General features: G+C 41.7%; 2 protein-coding genes across 4 annotated transcripts in view; one reads left to right on the forward strand and one right to left on the reverse strand.

Moving 5' to 3' along the window:
• The window catches only part of kifc3 (kinesin family member C3), a 60,967-nt gene that overhangs the window by 11,693 nt on the left and 25,274 nt on the right, over nt 1-24,000 (forward strand). The window contains exons 1-2 of one of the 3 annotated variants that reach the window (XM_062418464.1): nt 6,828-8,297; nt 21,375-21,495. In XM_062418464.1, coding sequence (XP_062274448.1) covers nt 21,414-21,495 — 82 coding nt within the window. In that variant the 5' untranslated portion in view covers nt 6,828-8,297; nt 21,375-21,413. Of the gene's footprint in view, nt 1-6,827; nt 8,298-21,374; nt 21,496-24,000 lie in introns of those variants that run through there. The other 2 variants (XM_062418616.1, XM_062418541.1) reach the window with 2 other exon arrangements.
• Nucleotides 197-1,636, reverse strand: LOC133998627 (E3 SUMO-protein ligase ZBED1-like). The gene is made up of 2 exons (XM_062437884.1): nt 715-1,636; nt 197-552 (listed from the first exon to the last, which is right to left on the reverse strand). Exons 1-2 carry the CDS (start codon nt 1,634-1,636, stop codon nt 197-199), a joined length of 1,278 nt encoding a protein of 425 aa, XP_062293868.1.

The raw sequence follows: 24,000 nt of genomic DNA on the forward strand, positions 1-24,000 counted from the left end.
TTTTTTTAAATGAGCGCAAAGCAAATCCAAACATAAGGTAGGCTACAAAAAACAACAAAACGCTTAAACCTTATTAAAGTGTTTATTAGTAGCCTAGGCTAAACGTAGCAAAAGCCTATCAATATTTTTCTATAGCCTATAAGAACAGCCTTTACGTCCAATTTAACAACAGTTTGAACACCACAAGAGGAACAGTCTATTTGGCATCATGCAGAAAAAGGACAGCATCCACCGTTTCAGGGGCAAGTCCAGTCCTCCTTTCCTCTATCACTCTTCCAGCTGCGCTAAAAGCGCGCTCACTGCTGGTACTGCTGGCCGGGACACTGAAGACCATGCGGGCCAGACGTGCCAGTAACGGCAATGTGGTCTCGTGTTGCTTCCACCAGCTCAGTAGATCCCTTCCATCAGCTTCCATGGTGGGGTTGAGGCTGAGGTAGACCTGGATTTCATCAGTATCCTCGTTCTCCACTCTGACATTTTCCCACGCGTCTTCAAACTCCGCCAGTGCTCTCCTCTTTGGTGCGGGACCAGCAGCTGCCACTGCGCCCGACCCTGCGTAAATCATAACACAATTAGGCTATTTATAAGGCCATGGCCTATAGCTACATTAATAGGCTACGGGGAAAGTAGTTTGGTGGTTACGCCGGTGCGTAAAGTAAAAAGACAAATAGGCCAAATGTAATAGGCAATAATAGGCTAATAAAACACAAATACCTGATTGTGTAGACTGCTCCTGCCGACGTGCATCCTCTCCCTCCCTGAAGCGGTTTATCTGGATTCTGACCTGTTGCTGGATGTCGGTCCTCTCAGCGAGAGTAAACATTCGTAGTTGGTTGAACTTCGGCCATAAGAAGATGGCAATTTTATGAAGTGGCTGGATTTGGATTTTTTTCATTAACCAGTCAAGGTGTCGTTGGCGGATGACAGCCTGGTAAGGAGTATCAGCCACGTCTGGTTGGCAGTGGTTTTTCAGCTTGTTGGCCCAGAGAACGACAAGGTGCAGTGTTGGGTATTTGTCCCCTTCTAGCTCCTTTTGCGCGTCGCTAAATGGGCGCAGAAATTCCACCAGGAAGGCTAGAACATCTGGGGAGACATCGCGCAATCGCGCGCTCTCACCACGGCTCTGAAGAAGCTCCTGCAGCTCTGCATGGACTGACTGAATTGACTCCAGTGTGAGGAAGACTGTGCTATACCTGGTCTCTGCCATTTGTTTAACAGTTCTTGGCAGCTGACTGACCAGGCCAGACTGTTTTAGGTAGCGGACTAAAGCCTTGGCCGCCAACAGGGTCTCTGCTACTTCTGGGACTACTTCAGCCAGCTCATCTGTGTTTAAGGCATGTCGGAGGACTGTGTTATACAGGTGATCTTGACAAGCCTGGTGCCTGTATGGACGGAGAGCGGCCACCACGTTTGCGCCCTGGTCAGTTACCCAGACAACATTGTTCATAACTGATGCATCAAAGCCGAGGACTGTGACTAACTGCTGTTGAAGCTCTTTTCGGATATTATCTCCTGTTTTAGCATGGTTTGGGAAGCATGTTGTGGTGAGTAGCTTGCTCTTGAGTTCAAATGTTGGTGTTACATAGTGACATGTGATAGCCATGTAGCTCATCTTACGGAAATCATCCGTCCACATATCTGTAGCCAATATTTATGAGTGACATTACCTCCTTTATCTCCTCAACTGTCCCTCCTCTCCTTTCACTCGCCATAATTTTGCACCTTCGGGAGATTGTAGTGGGGTCGGGGAGAACTTCATTGGCTGAAATGCGGCCATATGTTGCACCGACATTTATTAATTCTTGTGCTAACTCTCTGAAACCGACTCCCGCAATCGTTTCAAACGGCCGAATGTCCATGCAACAGAAGTTCACACATTTTTTTGTGACCTCTGACTTCACCCTTTCTGGTGGTGGTTTTGCGAAACTGTAATAATCGCCCACACTCAGTTGTTTGTGACCGCTGCTGGATCCGCCACATGACCGTTCAAAATGTCTCTGGAGATGTGATGAACCTGTTTTTTTGCTGTCATATGACAGAACAGCTTTGCATACAACACACTGAACAAACCCGGTTGGCTCATCTTGAAGGGTTGTAATAAGATGAAACTTAGTCCAGAACGGAGCTTTTCCCTTGGTGTTGTTCACTCTCTTCAATTCGCCATTTTCAATCTTTTTCTTTATGTCGTTCTCCATGTTTGTGGTGGGAGTCGGGAAGTGGCACGAATCGGATGTGTAAGTGTAGGCCTACAGAAGGGAGGTGCGTGGCAGAGCAGTTGCTGCTGCTGCGTTCAAGTGTTTCCATTTAAACACAAATAGTTCTTTAATTAGCAGTTTAAAAAAAAAGAAAAAAAAGAATTCAATTGAAAAATAAAAGTGCCCGAGCCCGGCCCGTGTCCGAGGTAATTATACGGTCGTTGGCCCGAAGCCCGGCCCTCGGGCTGTCGGGCCCCTCGGGCCTAGGGCTCAAGTGCAGGGCTCTAACCTTCATCACTGTTTTAAGGTGGACTGACTGCAGCTGTGTGTCCACCTTAAATCCTGACTGAGAATCACAGACAGGAAGCTCCTTTAAACTTTGAGTCTGTTTAAAGGCTGCGACTAATAATCAGCTGTTTATTATTATTTAACTGTAAATAAACAGTGAAACATGTTTGTGATGTCATCTCCTCTTCATCATTTAAACCTTTAACCCTCCTGTTGTCCTCGAGTCAAGGAAGGAAGGGAGGAAGAGGGAAGGAAAGGAGGAAGGAATGAAAGGAGGGAGGAAGGAAGGAATGGAGGAAGAAGGAAGGAAAGAGGAAGGGAGGAAGGAAGAAGGACGGAAAGGAGGGAGGAAGGAAGGAAGGGAGGAAATGAAAGAAGGAAGGAAGGTAGGTAGGAGGGAGGGAGGAAAGAAGGAAGGGAGGGGGAGGAAAGAAATAGAGAAGGAGGAAGGAAGGAAGGAAAGGAAAGAAGGAAGGGAGGAAGGAAAGGAAGAAGGAAGGTAAGAGGGAGGGAGGAAAGAAGGAAGGAGGGAGGGAGGGAGAAAGAGGAAGAGAGGGAAGAAGGACAGAGGAAATAGGAAGGGAGGAAGGTAGGGGGGAGGAGAGAAGGAGGGAGGAAAGAAGGAAGGGAGGAAGGAAAGAAAGAAGGAACAGTAAAGACAGACATGGTAAATTTGACCCAGGAGGACAACGACACAGAGGTTAAAGACTTTCTTCTTCTGAATCAGACGTGTGACTGAATTTATTTACTGTTATTTGGTTCTTAATTTTCTTTTATTGACAATAAAATCTCACAAATAGGCAAGTTTTAGTCCATATAATAGGAAAAATACTGTTTGTCTGACTTGTTCACTTTTATTATGTTTGTTATTGTTTAATATTTATTGTTGGACGTCAGTTAATCTGCTGACTGTCGTTTCTACTCAGAGTCTACAGCTGCTTTCTCTGCTGCTTGTTTTTACTAGTCAAATAAAATAACTGAAAAGTGAAAAAGTCCAAAACCTCAAATTACAGAGACAACTTCCCACCAACCAGCAAATATTTAACATGTTTAAACCAAAACTCATTTCATTGTTTTGAGTTTAAAAGTCCAAATTCTCTGATTCAGCTTCTTAGATGTGAATATTTTCTGGTTTCTTTCGTCTCTGTGACAATAAACTGAAGAACTTTGAGACATTTGAAGACGTCAGCTCCAACTTTGAGAAACACTGATCCACATGTTTTAACATTTATGGGCTGAACAAAGAAAATAATCAACAGATGAATCAGTAATGAAATTAATCAGCAGCCTTAATTGCAGATTAATTGACTAATAGTTGCAGCTCTGGTCTGTTTTGTATCTAAGACTACAGAGTTTTATTTCTCTGGTTCAACATGACGAAGCTGCTCCATTAACACATAAAGAAATGTGGAAGAACTTCACCTTTAACCCACATAACTCATATATATAACAGCTGAACTTTGACTGAGTCAGATTATATGAGCAAAGATCAGTGTTGGACTCACTGATGCTCCTGTTAGTTAGATCGTTGGTTGATTGGTAGGTTGGTTGGTTGGTTGGTTTGTAGGTAGGTTGGTAGGTTGGTTGGTTGGTAGGTTTGTTGGTTCCTTGGTTGGTTGGTTGGTAGGTTCGTTGGTTGGTTGGTTGGTTGGTTGGTTGGTTGGTTGATTGGTTGGTTGGTTGGTTGGTTGGTTGGTTGGTTTGTAGGTTTGTTGGTTGGTTAGTTGGTTGGTTGGTAGGTTCGTTGGTTGGTTGGTTTTTTTGTAGGTTCGTTGGTTGGTTGGTAGGTGGGTAGGTGGGTGGGTGGGTTGGTTGGTTGGTTGGTAGGTTGGTTGGTTGGTTGGTTGGTTGGTTGGTTGGTTGGTAGGTGGGTGGGTGGGTGGGTTGGTTGGTAGGTGGGTGGGTGGGTTGGTTGGTTGGTTGGTTGGTTGGTTGGTTGGTTTGTAGGTTGGTTGGTTGGTTGGTTGGTTGGTTGGTTGGTTGGTAGGTTGGTTGGTTGGTTGGTTGGTTGGTTGGTTGGTTGGTTGGTAGGTTCGTTGGTTCGCTGGTTTGTTGGTTCGCTGGTTTGTTGGTTGGTTGGTTGGTTGGTAGGTTCGTTGGTTCGCTGGTTTGTTGGTTCGCTGGTTTGTTGATTGGTTGGTAGGTTGGTTAACATGCAGGACAGACTGACAGCGGCATATTAATGAACCATCACATAGAAATAGAATAGAAGCTCTATTGTCTTTATATTTAACATATAATGCTCCATTTGTGCTTTTAAGACAATAAAAACAAGACGCACACGCAGAAAATAATGATGACATAGTAGGAAGTTATTGCACTTAATACAATGAAATAGAATAAATAAAAGAATAAATAGAAGCAGCGGTCATTTTACAGGATCATTGTTTGTTTAAAGTTAATCTGTCCACCAACCAGCTTCAGACATTCAGAAACACTAACAAGACGTGTTGTTAACTTGAAGCTCAGGTGTGAAATCTGAGTGACGCTTCTCTCTGATTGGTCGGATGATTAATTGATGCTGGAGGTGAAAACTTGAGCTGATGTTGGTTTGACTTGACTTTTAGTTGATTGTTGCATTATGGGACAATAATATCCCTAAAACTATATAATTTATATATGTATTATATCATATTATTAGACCTTGTTACTCCTCAGAAACCTTTAACCTTCTCAGGTGTGTTTGGCTGAATGCATCATGTGACCTATCAGCATCACATGACTCTCTGTATATCGACCCTGCTGAGACTCCGCCTCCTCGTTAACATCCCTAACAGGTTCGTCGGCCTGGAAACTTCCCTTATTGTCTCTGCATGGAGCCTCTCAGAGAGTATTTATGGAACCATTACATCGCTGTATACAGTGAGGGCCGTCAGCCAATCAGACGCGTGCATCACGATTCAGCAGCTGTGATTGGAGCTGGCAGCTCCCAGCATGCTCGGCGCTGTCGGGGTCAAGCGGCACAAAGCGATGAGGTCACAGCGAGCAAAGACTCAAACTACTGATCACTTCTGGTTTCTAGTGTCGAGCAGCTCGTCACGTCCAAAAGTCCAAATGTGTCTCAACTTCCTGTCGCTATTAATTAACCCTCCTGTTGTCCTCGAGTCAAGGGAGGAGGGAGGAAGGAAGGAAGGAAGGAAGGAAGGATGGAGGGAGGAAAGAAAGAAAGAAAGAAAAAGAAGAGGAAAGAAAAAACATTGACAGTTGACTCTAATAAAACATGCACAGGTGTGTGTTAGCGTGCTGTGAGCCGGTAAAACACAACACAGCTGATCAGTTAACACAACGCACTGATTAAAAAGTGCAAGCTTGTTCTTCTGAGTCATGCCTGTGTAGTATGCAGTACTAGATACTGGTGTAAAAAAGACTCTAGTAAAAGCAGACGTCCTGATTCAACTCTTTACTCCAGTAAAAGTAAGACACGCTGGATGCTAACTAATATTGAGCCTTTAGCTTATTCATTATAATGTCGATGGACATTGCCTTAATAATGATAAAATAATACACAAAAAATGGTTGGATTGGGAACCCATATATGCATAATGTCTCCACGTTGCATTTAGTGTTGCTTGAAATGACCAGGGCTCAGCTAGTGTTTGGATTCCCTGGAACATTGGCTTCTTTTCCCGGCATTTAAAATGTCTTATTTTCGGGTAAAATATGAATCCCTAGTGCGCATGTGTGACCAAGTGTACCGAGCCTAAGCACACCTCTTCCAACCGTACCGTACCAGGGAAGTGTACCGTACTCAAGCACCGTACACTTGCACTTACACTAGCCAAATAATCCGGATTTTAGGGGGCAAGCGTGCTTGGGCACGGTATGATTGCCTAGTGTGAGTACGCACTTAATGACTTTTAATAGACGGTATAACAGGAGGAATCATCACAGAGTTCATTTAGACACCTGACTACTGGATGATTGATTTTTAGGATCAAACTGGAGTTAATCTGTTTCATAACTGAGGAGTTTATTAAAGGTTATCAGAGGTTGTCTGTCTGTGTGAGAGAAGATATTAAACTTTAACATGGACTCATCATGAAGCTTCATCCTGTGTTACATCATCATCATCATCATCAGTGACTTTTATCCTGCAGCAACAACAGATGGTGGCAGGAAGGATGGGAGGGAGAGAGAGAGAGAGAGAGAGAGAGAGAGAGAGAGAGAGAGAGGGGCGAGCGAGAGAGGTGCACACACAGTGGAGCACTTTCTCTCTCTCTCTCTCTGTGTCATTCACTCTCTCTGATGGAGGTGAAGACCCGACCTTTCGCTGCTTTAATCTTTCTGAGCGTTGGACACACACACACACACACACACACACACACACACACACACACACACTCACACACACACACACACACACAGAGAGGCGCTCTCTTCACAGTCCATCACGTCGTCCAATCAGGAGCCAGCTGCTCTAACGACCCCACTAACAGAACTAACGAACCGCAGCAGGAACCGTCACAGCGGGTCAGAAGCGGAACAAACATGGAGGAAAAGTTGTCGGACTCTTCGGAGGATTCACATCTTTAACTTTTCTTCCCCGTCTTGGATGACGAAGCTTCAAACGTCTGCATTTCTGGATAATTGGATCAGATATCTGCTGGTTTAATTCACTTTTCTGCAGCTTTTTATTCAGATTATTCTCCTCCTGCAGGTCTGTTGTAAAGCTGAAGGATCGAACTGTTGCAGAAACTTATTGTTTTGATGTTTTTGCTCTAAAATCTTTAAAACTTTGTTGTTTTAACCCTCTGAAGTCTCAGATTTAGCTTTTTATTTTACCACTTGACGTCAGTTTTATCTTTATCTTTATTATCTTTAAGCATAAATACATCTAGTAGTCTGGTGTAGGTTGTTTCTTTTATCATCCTCACCAAAATTAAAAAGATGAATCTGCAGTTTTGACACTTTTTGACTTGATTTGAGTTAAATTTGGCACAATCTGCACATGTTGGTAATTCAGAGTGTTTGCAAATGATCAAAGAGAAAGAAGATATATAAAAAAAGGTTTTACAGACAAACTTCATTTAGTTTTTTATGTGCAGCAGATTGTGTTTGAGTATCAGAAGTTATTGTTTAGATGCTGCAGCAGCTGTGTGTCTTCAGAGGGTTAAACTCTGTCTGTAAGTGGAGATGAGAAACTGAAGCTGAGCGTCCCGCCGGCTCCGGTTACCTCCGGTTACCTGCTGACGTGACGACGACGACGGGACAAGGTTCACGGGTTTTATCAGTTCTCTGGAAATGTGATGTGTTTGCTCTGAGTGGGCGGGAACCAGGACAGAGGTGAACCAGGTGAGACTCAGCATAGCGTGACACAGAGAGAGAGAGAGGAGAGAGAGAGGAGAAGAGGATTATACAAACTGTTCTGCAGAAGGATTAAAACAGCTGACGAGCTGTGACGGCGAATATTCCCACTCTGCCGCTGAACTCAAACCTCTCACAAGATGTAAAGAAAACACCTGCTGGGTCTGTCTCACCTGGACCGGGAGATGAAGCCGAACGTCCTCTCATCCTAACCTGAGCTGTGTGGTTCTGTTGGGGGGGGCAGACGGGGGGTCATGTACGTCTGTGCACCCTGGCGGTCCTGACGCTCCACAGTCTCCTCAAGAACCGGAGCCACAAGCTGGTAGAACCGGGAGGAAGCTCGGAGGCTGCGGGGGAGAAACGTCCCGCTGAGGATGGAGGACGAGGGGAGGAAGTGAGGACCCGCCGGAGAGGACCGATGAGCTGCAGGGCTGAAGGGAAGAGGAAAGCGGGGGGGGCGGCGGTGGTGGCGGGGTTCGTAACGTCACCGACAGCAGGAAACGAGTCCAGGTGAGAAGATGGAGGCGAGGTTTCATCTTCAGTCTGAGCTTAAAGATTGTGTAAAGTGAATTCAGACATTTTCTTCTAAACACATTAAATAGGTCATAAATGTATTTTCTAAAAAAGATTTAAAAAGCATTTCAACCATTTAGATTTGAATTGTGGATCTAGGCTTCACAAACTGTGTTTCAAGATTTCTGTGTCTGGATTTAAAGCTGCAGTTGGTAACTTTGAGGAGAGAGAGGACTTAGTACACCTTTCAGATCCCCCCCTCCCTCTCTCCCTCCCCCAGAGGAGGCTGTATGCTGTTGTTGGTAACGGTAGTTTTTGTCCTCGCTGATTGTTGTTGCTACGCCATTACTTTCTCTACGCTCCTGAAGCTGCTCTCCCGAGCTGAGGAGGAAGGGGGAGGGGCCTGTGTGCGTGAGCAGTGATTGACAGCTGTCAGACACTCCATCAGACACCATCCTGGCTTTTGTTTTGTTTTTTTTTTTACAGATTACTAGTTTCATGTAATGCTGTCTTTACGTAGTGACAGTCTTAGCAAATATGACAAAAAAGTTACTTTTATAAGACTTACCAACTGCAGCTTTAATGGGCGGGTCTGAAAATCACTGCCGCCCCTGCTGCTGTAGATGTATAAATACATTCAGCGCACACTACTACTACAGTTAGCCAGTTAGCTGAGTTAGCCGCCGAGCTAGCCGACAAGTTAGCAGCTGAGTTAGTAGCAGAAAGCTCTCAGACCTAGCGTTTCTGGTAGAGGTGGTGACTTTGATTGACAGGTGACACTCGGTAGGGGGCGGGGCTTCAGCGGACTCAGCGGGCACGCCCACAACGTTTGGGAGCAGAGAAATAGGCGGACTTTTACACAACTTTGAAGCCTAATTTCACATATTTGGCGATTTTTTTTAATCATTCACATTTGGCAGGGTGGTTAACAACACACTTTACTGTAGTATGTCAAACTCAGAACACATATTTATTCTTACTTTACACGGACTTTAAAGATCGAGTCACAGAAAAGCTGCTGAGTCATAAACTTGATATTTATGTTTTTATTAAACGTGTGTTTTTAGAGTTAAAGTGATCAGATGAGACTCTAACAGTAAAGTTCACGTTTAACTGCATTGACTCTTCAGACAGCATGATGATCCTCTGTGCTGCGTTCAAGGACCTAACTCAGCCTCTGTGCTGCATTCAAGGACTCGTGCTCGTGTGTTTTATTAAATCAGATGTTCGTGTGTCTCTGCGGCTCTTTGCAGATGTTTCCTGTTGGCAGAATCTGATCACATGACCTCTGACCCTCTGTTACGTGTGTTCGGTGTTCAGAGTCGAGTGTCAGCCAATCAGATCAGCTGTTACGTAACCGCAGATTCATCATGTTAATCTGACAGCTGCTCTGACTCCTCTTCATCTTCCTCATCGTCTAAAACTCGCCGTTTGTTACTTTAACTTCATCTTCCTCATGAGTCACATTTAATCCACCAAATATCCAGAAAATGAATAAAAGCAGATTGAATATCAGCAGATTAACAGCCGGAGGCTCAAATGATAAAAAACATGATGAAAAATGGAAATATTCTGTTAGTTTTATGTGTTGATGTGAGGAAGGTTACAGCCTCCTCCTCATCATCATCCTCACACAGATCACATGACTCATTTAATCACTGTCTGTTTACATTTGAGTTCCATGTCATGTGACCTGGAAGAGCCAATCACAGCAGAGCTGAGGGTCGATCTGTTAACAGCTGATCATCAACAGTTTCAGTCCCGTCATGATAACAGAAATAATCCTGATAAACGATGACGATGATTTTATACTATTGATGTAATGATGATGTCATAGTATAATAATGTAAAGGAGGTGAGACTGTTATAGAGTTATTTATTAATTATTCTGCAGTCACAGTGAGGAACATGAAGAGTCTCTTAGCTGGATGTGAAGTTTATCTCCATGTATCATACGATGAGTCCTTATATAGACATGATGATGATGACACGTTTGTTAAATCTACAGAAATACAAAACTAGACAATTGACAAGAGTTCATCCTCCTCAGTATCGTACTACCGTCGGTCAATTGTCCTTAAAATACAGACGTACAATACTCGAAAGATCAGTTTAATAGTTTCATACAGTTCTCCTCTTTTAACTCATATAAGAGCAGTAAGGGCTGCTCTGATTGCTCAGGTCAGTCAGTACTACACACACACACACACACACACTCTCACACACACACTCTCACACACACACACACACACACACACTCTCACACACACACACTCACACACTCACTCATACACACACACACTCACACACACACACACTCTCACACACACACACACACTCACACACACACACACACTCACACTCACTCATACACACACACACACACACACTCACACACTCACTCATACACACACACACTCACACACACACACACTCTCACACACACACTCTCACACACACACACACACACACACACTCTCACACACACACACACTCACACACTCACTCATACACACTCATACACACACACACACACACACTCATACACACACACACTCATACACACACACACTCATACACACACACACACACACACATTTCTACACTTTTGTTTTATTTTACATTTTTATTTTTAATATTATTATAATTTTTCTTTATTTTTATGGTAATTATTCTTTTTTTCTCTATTTCATAACTATTTGTTTTTAATTTAACTTGTGAATTGTAATACAGGTAGAGGCCTGTATAAGCTGCTACCTTTCACCTTTCTTTTGTTGTTATCTCTTTATCTTTTTCTTTTTGTCTTATTATTGTGCAAAATAAAATAAAAACTTCAAACTTCAGAAACGTTATGAAAATGTAAAATATAACAAATTAATAAAATGCAGGTTATATTGAAGCAATGATCAACAGATATCATATAATCACTGATTGCAGCTCCATCAAAACCTTAAAATATTTGTTGATCAGTGATAAATTTCATCCTTTTTATCATGAAAATAAAGAAATTGGCACATTTATGAAACATTAGAGCTGCAACAATAAAAAAAATGAGAAAATTTAAACTCAAATCATCATTTTTATGCAAAAATATTAAATATTTTCTGTCCTTGTGCTGCTATAACCAACATGTTTCATTATTTTCTGACATTTTATATATAAAATAATCAAACAACTAATAGAGAAAAATAATCAGCAGAATAATAATAATAATATTTAGTTTCATCCCAACAGTACAAAACATTATTATGAATAATATCCTCGTTCTTCTTCTGCTGTTTTTGTGGCTTTTTGTCCAAAAATCCTGCAGAAACAGGAAGTCTGTCTTCAGCTTTTATGTGTTTTAAGGATTTCTTTGTCTTTTTTAACTCTGTAAAACAATGTGACTCTAAAACACACACACACACACACACACACACACACACACACACACAGTGTTTGAGCTGTTGAATATGAGAGTCGGGGAGGAGCTGCTGCTTTTCACGCTTCGGCTGAGACTGAAATATTTATCTGTGGATGGAGGGAGGGAGGAGGGGTGATGCTGGCTGTGCTGTTGCTAGGGAAACAGAGAGAGAGGGAGGTGTGTGTGTGTGTGTGTGTGTGTGTGTGTCGGGGGGTCGGCAGCAGCAGTAAGCGGGTGGCGGTGACACTGATCCTGCTGCTGTGTGTCACTGTGGAGCTGCAGCAGGATGGAGGGATGATGCGGACAGCGAGGCCGCAGGGAGGGAGGTAAGAAACGGAGAGAACAGACGCAAAGATGGAGGGATGGAGAGGAGGAGGAGACGGACATATTGAACAGAGAGGGGGAGAGAGGAATGAGATGGAGGCTGAGCTGTAACCTGATGCAGAGACTCGTGTTTCCTCTGAGCTGACGAGGACGAAGCTCATCGTCTCTTTATCTTTTTATTATTCCTCCGTCTGATAATCCTCCTTTTGTCTGGTAACGTTCCTCCTGTGTGTGTGTGTGTGTGTGTGTGTGTGTGTGTGTGTGTGGTTTATTGTTATATATATATATGTTGTATTGAATGTGCTGCCATCATGTTTGGTGTCGGTCAGAGAGCTGCAGAGACAGGAAGTGATGATTCACAGTCTGGTTGACATTAGTAGTAAAATCCAGACTCGGAGCTTAATGATGCGTCTGAGGTGTTGCGCAACGTTTGTCTTTTTATTTTAGGAGATTATGTTTGATGATGTGTTTGTTTAATCAGGAGAGGAAGCGTCTGATTGGTTTGCAGTAGACGAACAATGACTGTAGATCAAATAGGGTCAGTGATGATGATGATGATGATGATGATGATGAAGCTGCTGCAGGTAGATTTTAATAAGAGCTGCATCGATCAGCTGATGGACGGATTGATGATCAATAACTGAGACATAAATCTAAATTTTCTGATTCTGGATGATTTTAATTCTTTTTATTAATTTTAACCTTCGTGTCGTCCTCCCGGGTCTGTTTTAACTGTTCCTTCTTTCCTCCCTTCCTTCCTTCCTTCCTTCTGTCCTTCTTTCCTCCCTTCCTTCCTTCTGTCCTTCTTTCTTTCCCTCCTTCCTTCCTTTCTTCCTTTCTCCCTCCCTCCTTCTTTCCTTCCTCCCTTCCTTGTTTCCTCTGTCCTTCTTTCCTTCCTTCTTTCCTTCCTTCCTTCCTTCTTTCCTTCCTTCCTCCCTACCTCTTTTCCTTTCTTCCTCCTGTCCTTCCTTCTTCCTCCCTCCCTCCCTCCCTTCCTTCTTCCTCCCTTCCTTCCTTCCTCCCTCCTTTCCTTCCTTCCTTCTTCCTCCCTTCCTTCCTTCCTCCCTCCTTTCATTCCTTCCTTCTTCCTCCCTTCCTTCCTCCCTCCTTTCCTTTCTTCCTTCCTCCCTCCTTTCCTTCCTTCCTTCCTTCCTCCTTTCCTTCCTTCCTTCCTTCCTCCCTTCCTTCCTTGACTGGAGGACAACAGGAGGGTTAATTAATGAACCTGAAACTGTTGAATGTTTCTTTGTTTAAATAATTCTGCTTCAGAAAAAGCTGCAAACATGAATCCATCTAATGATCATCCATGAATCATCATTTTTAAAGTCCACCTCTCTGCTTCCAGCTTCTTTAAATGAGAATATGTTTAGTTTGTTTTAGTCTATGACAGTAATGATGAGACATTTCACAGGTTGAGAAACAATAATCATTAAAATCTTAAAGGTTTAAATGAGTTTAAAGCAGTTAAACCTGAGAATAAGCAGAAAGAAGCTGAATCACAGCAGCAGAGACGTTGACTCATTCTGCTCAAACATCAGCTGATTAAAGAAGGAGAATAAAAGACGTTGATGCAGGAAAACAAGAAGCTTTAAATGTTTGATAGAAGCTGTCGGATCAGGGCCGTAGCTGCCGTTGAGGATACCGTCATGTCCTCGGTATGTTTTTCATTGTGAAGTGAAAATAGCCGACGAGACAATTATCCTTGCATCAACGGACCGTCACGTGACACATACTAGCAGATACCGCTGCTGTGTCAGAACGAAAGTAGTCGGCTATAACCAGCAGCGGGGTGAGGCCTTGAAATCTACCGGCCCCGGTGTTTTGTCCCAACTGGTTTCCTTACCGAACAGCTCCAGCTGTGTTGCGCTTCCGACAGCAGATTCATCACAAATTCACAAATATACAGGCAGCATATAACTGGAGATGTTTAAGTCACAGTTATATATATATATATATAGTGCTCACTTCCTGAAACATGTCTGCTGCAGTAGATTTGAACTGCGACTTGAAAATCGCCAGAAATGATGTTTTATATTGGACTTGGACCCGATTTTGCAAACTGTTCATTCATTGGACGAGCCCTTTTCTCCCAGCATGCTTTGCTCCATTCCACATTATAAGAACAAACAAAGAAAATAATATATTGCAGTTATAATTTTTTTAATATACAACCATGGAAGTTGTAGAATACTGAAATAGGAGTTGATTTAAGTTGCAAAATTGGAAGTGATGAGAAAGAACTGGACCACAACAATGACCATGACTGAGAAATGCGCAGCAAGACATCATGGATAACTAAAGCCTGGTATAAGTTGTGGTTTTATTTTTGACCTCGGTATTTGAAAAATCCTGGCTTTGGCCTTGTGACGGACGTTGAGCAGCAGACTGACGGGTCTCTGCAGACGATCTGCAGACGGAGCTGCTGCAGGTATTTTTAGCTGCAGCCTCATTATAACAGGTTGGTGGGTTTAAATGGGTCAAAACATGAACTCAAATCTGCATCATGGATCAATATTCACATTTAATACAGATGATTCAGTCTGAGTGTAGCTGATTTTCTTTCTTTCTTTCTTTCCTCCTGTTGTCTTTCTTTCTTTCCTCTTCTCTTTCTTTCTTTCTTTCCTCTTTTTCTTTCTATCTTTCTTTCCTCCTCTTCTCTTTCTTTTGTTCTGTCCTTATTTCCTTCTCTTTCTTTCTTTCTTTCTTTCTTTCTTTCTTTCTTTCTTTCTTTTGTTCTGTCCTTTCTTTCTTTCTTTCCTCCTCTCTTTCTTTCCTCCTGTTGTCTTTCTTTCTTTCTAATATCTAATATATTAGAGTCAGTGCTGCTGCTTTTATTCACATTTTCATTTTCATACATATTTCATCATGTTTTCCATCGTTGGCGCTTTGTTAATGACGTCATCTCGTTGTGTTTCTTCTTCTGCGGCGGTTTAACGGCACCGACCGGAGGAGAGGAGGAAAACAAACACTCTTTATTTTGATTAGATTCTTTTTTTTTTGCTTTATTTGGACGTAAATCTGAACATTTCTTTGTGTTTCAGTGATTCTGGAAATGCAGCTTCAGCATGAAGGAGGCTGAATTTATTAATGTGACATGCTGCTGCTGGTGTGTGTGTGTGTGTGGAGGGAGGGGAAGAAAGAAGGAGGGAGGGAGAGAGAAAGGAAAAGAGGAAGGAAGGAGATAGGGAGGAAGGAAGGGAGGAAAAGAGAGGAAAGAACGAAAGAGAGAAGGAGGGAGGAAGGACAGATGGAAGGAAAGGAGGAAGGAAGGGAGGAAGAAAGAAGGGAGGGAGGAAGGAAGGAAGGACAGAAAGAGATAGGGAGGGAGGAAAGAACGAAAGAGAGAAGACGGAAGGAAGGGAGGAAGGAAGGAAGGAAAGGAGGAAGGACAGACTGAAGGAAGGAAGGGAGGAAGGAAGGAAAGGAGGAAGGACAGACTGAAGGAAGGAAGGGAGGAAAGAGGGAACAGTCAAAACAGACGTGTGTGTGTGTGAGCAGTCTGACTTTGACTCTGAACACATGGAGACTGAAAAACACAGACAGAGATGATTTGACCCAGTTTAGAGGAGGACGAGGAGGAGGAGGAAGAGGAGGAGGAGAAGGAGGAGGGATCTTATATTCTCTGCAGGAGGTATACAGCGCAGGAGTGTGTGTGTGTGTCTGTCTCTCTCTCTGTGTGTGTGTCTGTGTGTGTGTGTGTAATATTTGCTGCTGCATTCTTTGAAATCCTCAGCCCTCTCTCTCTTATTAGCTGCTCTTAAAGGAGCAGTTTGTATAATTTAGCTGAACAGACTCAACAGAAACTTAAATATAATATTTATAAGTGTTTTTATTCAGACGTCAAACTCAGTTTAATTCAGGAGCCACAAAAAAACCCAATTTATCTAAAGTGGACCCAGACCAGTAAAACCATTATAAACACTTTACTATAATAAACATCTATTTACTAAACAGACGACCAGCCTGAGAAGTTTCAACAATATTATATCTGTTTTTTACAGATTATTTTGAGCTGAAGCTGCTGATTGATGTTTAATATATGAATTATTTAAATATGATCACAATCTGCATTAATTGTTCTTCCAGAGGATTTTATTCTGGTCAGAGATTAAAACAAAACATGAAGCATGTACTTTTAAACCCATGTTTTCACAGAAGGAGGACTGTGGATTTAGTCCTCCATCACACACACATAAACACACTATGTTCATTTAGAAAACTGTGAACTCGTCCTTTAAATCAAGTTTTCTTCAACTCTGAATCCAGCAGGACTTCATGAGCAACTTCTATTAATCTCTCTCTGATGGAGCCAATCAGCTGTGTGCATCTTTGTCAGGTGGTAAAGTGAATATGATGTTCAGTGATTTGATCCATGAATGTTAAGTTAGTCAGCACACAGTAATATGATCCTTCACCACTAGGGGGCATCATGTTACTCAGTCTGTGATGTTTCCTATAAAACTGAGAGTAGTTTTTATAGTTAAATCAGATCCAGGATCAGATCAGACGTCTCGATGTTCTCAGGAAACAGTCGACTGCTGGTTTGAAGTCTGGATGGAAAAAACAAAAAGTGTAAACATTATTAACTTTACTGTCAGCAGCTGATTTTCATATTTAAAAAGTTTGAACTGTCAAATGTTTCTCAAAATGACGAATCAAATCAATTAAGTATCAGAATAGTTGCTGATTAATTTTTCTTTCAATCGGCGAATCAATTAATCTGTCTTTGTGTGTGAGTGTGTGAGTGTGTGTGTCCTTCTCATCCTGGAGGGTTTAAATATGAAAGTAATGATGTGACACGTTAATCCTTGAATCATGTGGATTTATGGTCGTCAATATTTCTCATAATTACTGTATAAACTAAATGATTCAGCAGGTGATTTTATGCTGTAAACAGACTGTTTCTGCACATGCTCAGTAGCGTCTGCTTTACACAGAACTACTCTACAGAGACTGAAAATCACAGTGATGATGATATTTTGTATATATTGTATAGATATTTACAGTGATTTTTTTCAGTCACATGATGAATGAATTAACTATATATGGGAAACTTTAACCAGCTTTATCTCTATATTTCTATCTACTGTCTGTCTCTGTTTATCTTTCTTACTTTTTTCTTTCTTTCCTGTTTTATGAATTTACATCAGGCTTCTAATCTGTACTGATTTTAATTTCCAGTATCGTCACCAAACTAATATCTGAGTATCGTCTCCAGGTTGTTTCTGTCTCTTGGCGGCTCGTTCTTATTGTTTATTTTATTTTCTGGAGCTGCAGGTGTGTGCAGTCAGGTGTGTGCAGTGTAATTCATTATTAAATATGATCTCCTGAAAGCATATAAGGTTCTCGTCTCCAGCGAGCACATGAAACATCCTTTATCCTTTATAACAGCGGCTGCTCTCTGCTCCTCTGATGCTCTGTGAGGAGTCCCAGCGTCTCATGAACCGTGTTACTGTTACTATGGCGACATTTAAAGGGTTAATGAAGTGTTTGTGTATTGAGACGTTTGTTGACATGTCTGGCGAGGCGAGGCTGCAGTGTGTGTGTGTGTGTGTGTGTGTATGTGTGTAGGCAAACGTGACCGACTTCGGCCCAGTGCTTTTGGACCTGCTGAGGTCTGTTGGTGCCAGTATATTGAGGCTGTAGAGCGTGTATTTAATCCCAGCAATGAAAAAACAGCTGAGTTTTCGTTTTCTTGGCCTGGTTCAGTGTTTATTGGAGAGTTTACAGAAACTTTTCATCTGTGGTTGCTCTAATCTCTGTCCTGCTTATAGAGAGAGAGGCAGAATGACTAGATATCATCATCATCAGACTCTAACATCCACTTCATGTTGGTTTGCTTGACTGAATCTTGCAGGAAAATCTTTATACTCAAAGTTTTCAGCAACTTTGAAACCTAATAATAAAATGTCTTTAGCAGCTTTATAAGATGAAGGTGTGTATTCTCAGTGTGAGTCCTTCTTCAACCAGCAGGTGTGTTGTTGTGTTGATGCGACACCTACGGCTCCTCCTGGGCAGTCGGGGGTTAAACGAGCCATCTGCTGCTGAGGATTAACAGATTACAGTCCGACGGTTCGTCATAGAAAGCTTCTGATCAGCTGGTCCAGGATCAGATGTTGATAATCCTGCTGAAGATGCTGCAGAGTGACAGTGAGGCTGGTACCTGTCTGCAGGTCAGCTGCTGCAGGTGAGCTGAGCCACGCAGCAGGTTGCAGGCTGCAGGTCGGTGGATGTTTGGGTGCAGCAGCAGGTGATGTGAGGCGTAGCGGGTTGCAGGTTGCAGCAGCAGCAGGTTGCAGCAGCAGGTTGCAGTTGCAGCAGCAGCATGCTGGGCTGGGTGGGAACTCTGATCAATAAGAGCTGGTTGGACAGAGAACGCTTCGGCCACTCTGCAGAGCGCAGAGCTCGCTGCGGACATGGACGGGTAAGAACCGATGGTCTTAGAGAACGGAGGAGGGTTAGAGGCTGTCGTCTGATTGGTCGGATCTGACAGGTGTGACACTGTTGTAGTGAGTCGTTGTTAGTATGTATTTTCTCTAACCGTACTCAGCATGACGCCGTAAAGTCTGAAGAAACATGTCAAAGAATGATTGATGATAGACCGGAATAACTTGAGGTGCTTCACATTCTGCTCAAACTGTGTACTGAAGATATTTGACCCACTCTGTGACAGTATAAGACTCCTGTGTTCTGGAGTGAATCTCTGTCAGTGTCTCAGCAACGCAGACCTGAACCGAGCTCGTATTAAAACATGTATTAAGACGGAACTTCTGATCTGATTCATCATTGCCTCTCCTCTGACACAGTATTCGAACTATCAGTCGTAAACAACAGGATGAGACCAGAAGAGTCAGGAGAAATTATTATTGTTGTTGTTGGTTTTGTTACACTTTCTAAGCAGACAGGTACTGATCTAAGAGGCTGATTCAGATACTGATATTTGCATGTTTTAAAAAATCTGATAATGACAAACATAGGACAGTTTTTTTGATAGTTATGACTAGAGCTGGGCGATTATGGTGATTAATTGAACTTTTAACCTGGATTACGATGAATGAACGATTATCTCCTCCCTTGATGAACAATGATGTATTTTCATAGTTTCTTTAGTTTAGTATTTTACACTGCTGCCCTCACACATGAGGATCTTTAGGGAGGGAAAATAATGATGTTTTAAGGTGTGACACTGTGGTTAATGTCTCGTTTACTTGATCAGAACTATGTAAAGATCATGGTTTGGTTTCAAATGATCATTAAAGATATGCAACCTTTGCTGTCATGGCAACAGTGAACACCACCATTAATTGACATGAGCAAGATTAAGTCCATTAGAGTTTCTAAATGTCGGTTTCCATTAATTGCCCAGCCCTAATTATGACCCAGAAATATGCTGATGAGACATTTTACAGTAGAAAACTAAACTCATTTATTCTCTCTGATGGACCAAATGTTTTAAAACATGTGTAGAGTTTATTATCATTTATCAACTGATTAATAAACTGATACAGATTTACAGGATATCAATAAGCTGTTATCACCTGATTTATTGGTGGAATTTTACACATCAATTTTATTATTAATCAATATTTTCATACTAACAAGTCCAAAGTTTTGGTCTTAAATAACTCATATTATTCTCATCTCCATAATCTCTATATTAATATTCTGAGTCTCTACTGGAATAAAAACTCCTTATTTATCTTCTACTGGTCCTTTATGCAGCCGCTCAGTTCAGCCTCTGTCTATTAACAGGCTGTTTTAGCTCCTGTCTCTTTAATGCCCCCCTTAGCAACCACCTTAGCAACCACCTTAGCAACCAAACTTCACCTGATAACAACCTTCAGAATAAAAACTATTTTATCATAAGTGCAGTTTGATGGATTTGTTAAATAAGCTCAATAAGTCATTTCAGCATTGTTTAAAGTCCTAATGCATACCCTGCTTTATCGTCACATATAAAATCAGGGAGGCCAAAATGTCCCAAATGAACATCATACTGCATTGAAGAAGGCTTTAAACTAGCGATTGAGACCATAAACACATTTTGAAAACGTTTACTGAGGTTAGAAATCAAGTGAGAAGTTGGTGAATTCTCCATTGACTTGTATAGAGACGGAAGTCCTTTTGACACCAAAACGGTCGCCCCCTGGTGGCCTTTTGATAGAATGCAGTTTTAAGTTACTTCTCTCCTGGTGCATTCATGGCACAGAGCTGCAGCAGAGTGAAGTCAGGGTCACATTGACTGTTAGACGTGATGCTTTCTCTCAGAACTGACTGTATGAGCCTCGTGCAGTTTGTATTTGTTTATTTATCTCCATTTACATATTTAGCTCCATTATCTGTACTGGAGATAAATATTTAATATTGTTTTTATAGTAATTATTATTATTGCAGAGTTAATGACGTTGCATTAGCACACAGTAACAGCTCTGTTGTCATTCTGCTGCTGTGTGTTTATTCTTTTATTTCAGTGTTTTGTATAATCGATAATGTTTCTATCTATATGTCTACAGTATTTGTCTTTTTTAGCTGAGTCATTTTGAAGGAGAAGGTGTGAAAACGTAAACTCGTCAAACTGCATTTTTATGCAGATTTAAACTTAAAGCTTGTTTATTTTGAGCTGCAACCTTTAAGACTGTTTCTCAACTTAACAACAACAATGGTCACCAGTCAGATTAAATGTGGGGGGGGAGTGGGGGGTAAGAGGGGGGTCAAAGGCTGGACTAAAAATAAATACATACTCTAGCCAGGTCCAGTAGTTACGTCCACATAGTGCTGGACAATATATCAGTATTGTGATATGAGACTAAATATCATCTTAAAGTTTGGATATCAGAATATCATGATATAGCGAAGGTGTTTTTTTCCTGCTTCAGGTGTAACTGACTGGCTCTCATGATAGAGCATTAGTGTCTTTTCCTGGTTTTTAAGTCTTCATTACAGTAAAATTATGTAATGTTCTGAACTTACCAGACTGTTCTAGCTGTTCTATTATTTACCTTTTACCCACTTTGTCATTATATCACATTACTGATGATTATTTATCAAACATCTCATTGTGTAAATATTTAGTGAAGGCATCAACAGTCATCCTACGATATTGTGGCGATATCGATATCGAAGTTTTTGGTCAAAAACATTGTGATATTTGATTTTATCCATATCGTCCAGCTCTACCTCCACCTTTAAAAGTAATGCAACCAGCAAACTATTGCAAAATGCACTGAAACTACAAATTAAATGACATTTATTTTATTAGATGTAGTTTAGTTCCATGCATTAAACTTGTCTCATCACTGTGTTTGATCCAATGTCTCTGGTTCTGATGTAAGTGTGTTTGTGTGCAGCCGGTCCAGCGGTCCAGCGCTCTGCTCAGCCCGGCGGTCATGTTCGGAACAAGAAAGACCTGGGACCTCGGCCACGCCCCCTGCCTGCAGGAGCTCTGGAAGAAAGACCTCTCATTGGACGGTGAGTCAGGAGGAGGAGGAGGCGGCATGGCTGCATTCCTGTGTGTGTGTGTGTGTGTGTGTGTGTGTGTGTGTGTGTGTGTGTGTGTGTGTGTGTGTGTGTGTGTGTGTGTGTGTGCAGGAGAGGTGAGTCATACCTGTTAGTATGAATGGAGCTCGACAGAAGGGAAGCAGCAGCAGAGGAAACCTGAGAGTGTGTGTGTGTGTTTCACGCTGTCAGAGAGACGATCAGGTGAGCCCACGCTGTCACGATTTAATTATTGATTAGTTTGATCGCCGGCTGTGTTTGTTTGTTTTTTCTCAGCTGATCGTTTTACAGTCTGAGTCTCAGGAGACGATCAGATAACAGCAACACTTTCTGCTCCGTGTTTCCTCTGCAGACTCTTCAGTCTTCAGCTGCTGCTAATCATCATTATTATTATGTTGTTCATTCATTGATTCTGTCTGTAGAATATGGATCAGTGTTTCCTGAAGTCCAAACTTATATCCTCAAATGTCTTAAAGAGATTCAATTTACTGTCAGAAGTAAAGAAACTAATCACATGTAAGAAAATGGAATCAGAGAATTTAGACATTAAAACGTCTAATTAAGTTTCACTTATCTTGTTTTCCTCAAAAGTTCTGTGGTTTTATAAAGTTGAAGCATTGATTAGATGTGATGATTCAGCATTATTTTAACTGAAGACCAATACTATATTAACTTTTTGATTATTTTTTGGTATTTTGGCCTTTATTTGAGAGAGGAGTATAATAATATAGGGCCCTATAAAATCAGTTTTATTAATTACATTTTTGGGAATCCTATTTTTTAAACTTTTAATCTTATTTTACTAACAAAAACAGTGTGTTTTTAATGTAAATGACTAAAATGTACACAAATTAAATAGAAATTAACTTAAATTTATTGAGGTGACAAACAACACATTTCCTTAATACCCTATACCATATAGCACATTAAAGTGCATCAAAAACAAGCAGCAAGTAATGACATTTTAGTTGACTTGTCATAAAACAACAACCAAACATTTTAAACTTCTTCAAAAGTAACTTAAACGAGTTATTTAAGATGTAGGACTAGTTAGTCCTTGTGAGCCACTTTCAGACATCCCAACCTGCAGAAAATCATTTCAGAGAGGTCCATCTTCCTTCTTCCACACGACAACAGCATTTCAATCAAATTATGACAAATTCTGCGATATTCCGCGTTAAAAGTAAATTCAGTTTTAATCGGCCAATTCCGCGTTTCCGTGATCGTGGGAATCATAGGGCCCTAATTATATGATTTTTATTAGAAATAAAGTGTCCATATCGGTGACACAGATTCAACAAGGTGCTGAAACATTCCTCAGACTTTTTGCTCGATATTAACATGAAAGCATCACAAAGCTGTTGCACATCCATGATGCAAATCTCCGGTTCCACCTCCAACCCAGCGCTGCTCTGCTGGAGATCTGGTGACTGTGGAGGCCGTTTGAGTTCAGTGAAATCATCGTCATGTTTAAGGAAGCAGTTTGAGATGATCTGAGCTTTGTGACATAGGGGGTTATCCTGCTGGAAGTAGACATAAGAAGATAAATAGATAGATAGATAGATAGATAGATAGGTAGGATAATTACTCAAACAACTTCACAGGTTACAAGAACAAACATCAACACCACAGACATTTACCTGCCACCATACATAGATCCATTCACCACAGTTACAGTCTCTTGTTTCTTTAGTTTAGTTCAGTTATAGCTTATATAATATGGGATGAAGCTTTTGCTGCATTTTACTTTCTTCCAAGCCAGCGACTTGTATCGTTGGCCAGATGGAAGGAGTGTGAAATATGTGTTGAGGGGAAGAATGGGATCAAGTGCTATGGAGTGAGCTCTGAGGTCTGAGAGGTTATGGGGGGTTGGGTTTGGTTGGGTGCTGACAACATGTTGAAGAAGCAGAGGGAACAGTAGAGGAGTATTATGGGCCTGATGATGCTTTTATAAAAGAGATGTTACTCTGTGGTTATAAAGGGACATGATCAGCAGCAGTATTCAGGTAGACTGTTGGGTTTAGATGATGCTCAGTTGGTACCAAAGGGCCCAAAATCTCCCCCACACCATTATGCATACCAGCAGCAGCCTGACCCGTTGATACCAGCCTGACCCGTGGATCCATGCTTTCATGTTCTGATCCGACCGTCTGAATGTTGCAGCAGAAATCGAGACTCAACAGACCAGACGAGTCTTTTATTGTCTAGTTTTGGTGATTCTTAGTTTCCTGTTCTTAGCTGACAGGAGGAGAACCTGGTGTCTCCTCCTGCTGCTGGAGCTCGTCTGCTTTAAGGTTCGATGTGTCGTCTGTTTAGAGACGGACATCTGCAGACCTCCGTTATAACGAGTTACTGTTGTCTTTCTATCATCTCAAACCAGTCTGACCTCTGAACTCTGGCATCAACAAGGACCGTCCTCTGTAAAGCCCAGAGATGGTTGGGAAAAAAATAAAATAAAAACAATTGATAATAATTTAA

This window comes from Scomber scombrus, chromosome 1 (assembly GCF_963691925.1).
Source record: "Scomber scombrus chromosome 1, fScoSco1.1, whole genome shotgun sequence".
In the NCBI taxonomy this organism is placed as follows: domain Eukaryota; kingdom Metazoa; phylum Chordata; class Actinopteri; order Scombriformes; family Scombridae; genus Scomber; species Scomber scombrus.

Coding starts and splice junctions, on each gene's coding strand:
- LOC133998627 (XM_062437884.1), bottom strand. CDS start 1,636: ATGTGGACGGATGATTTCCGTAAGATGAGCTACATGGCTATCACATGT. Junction 553..714: donor GGAGCAGTCTACACAATCAG/GTATTTGTGTTT, acceptor TGATTTACGCAG/GGTCGGGCGCAGTGGCAGCT.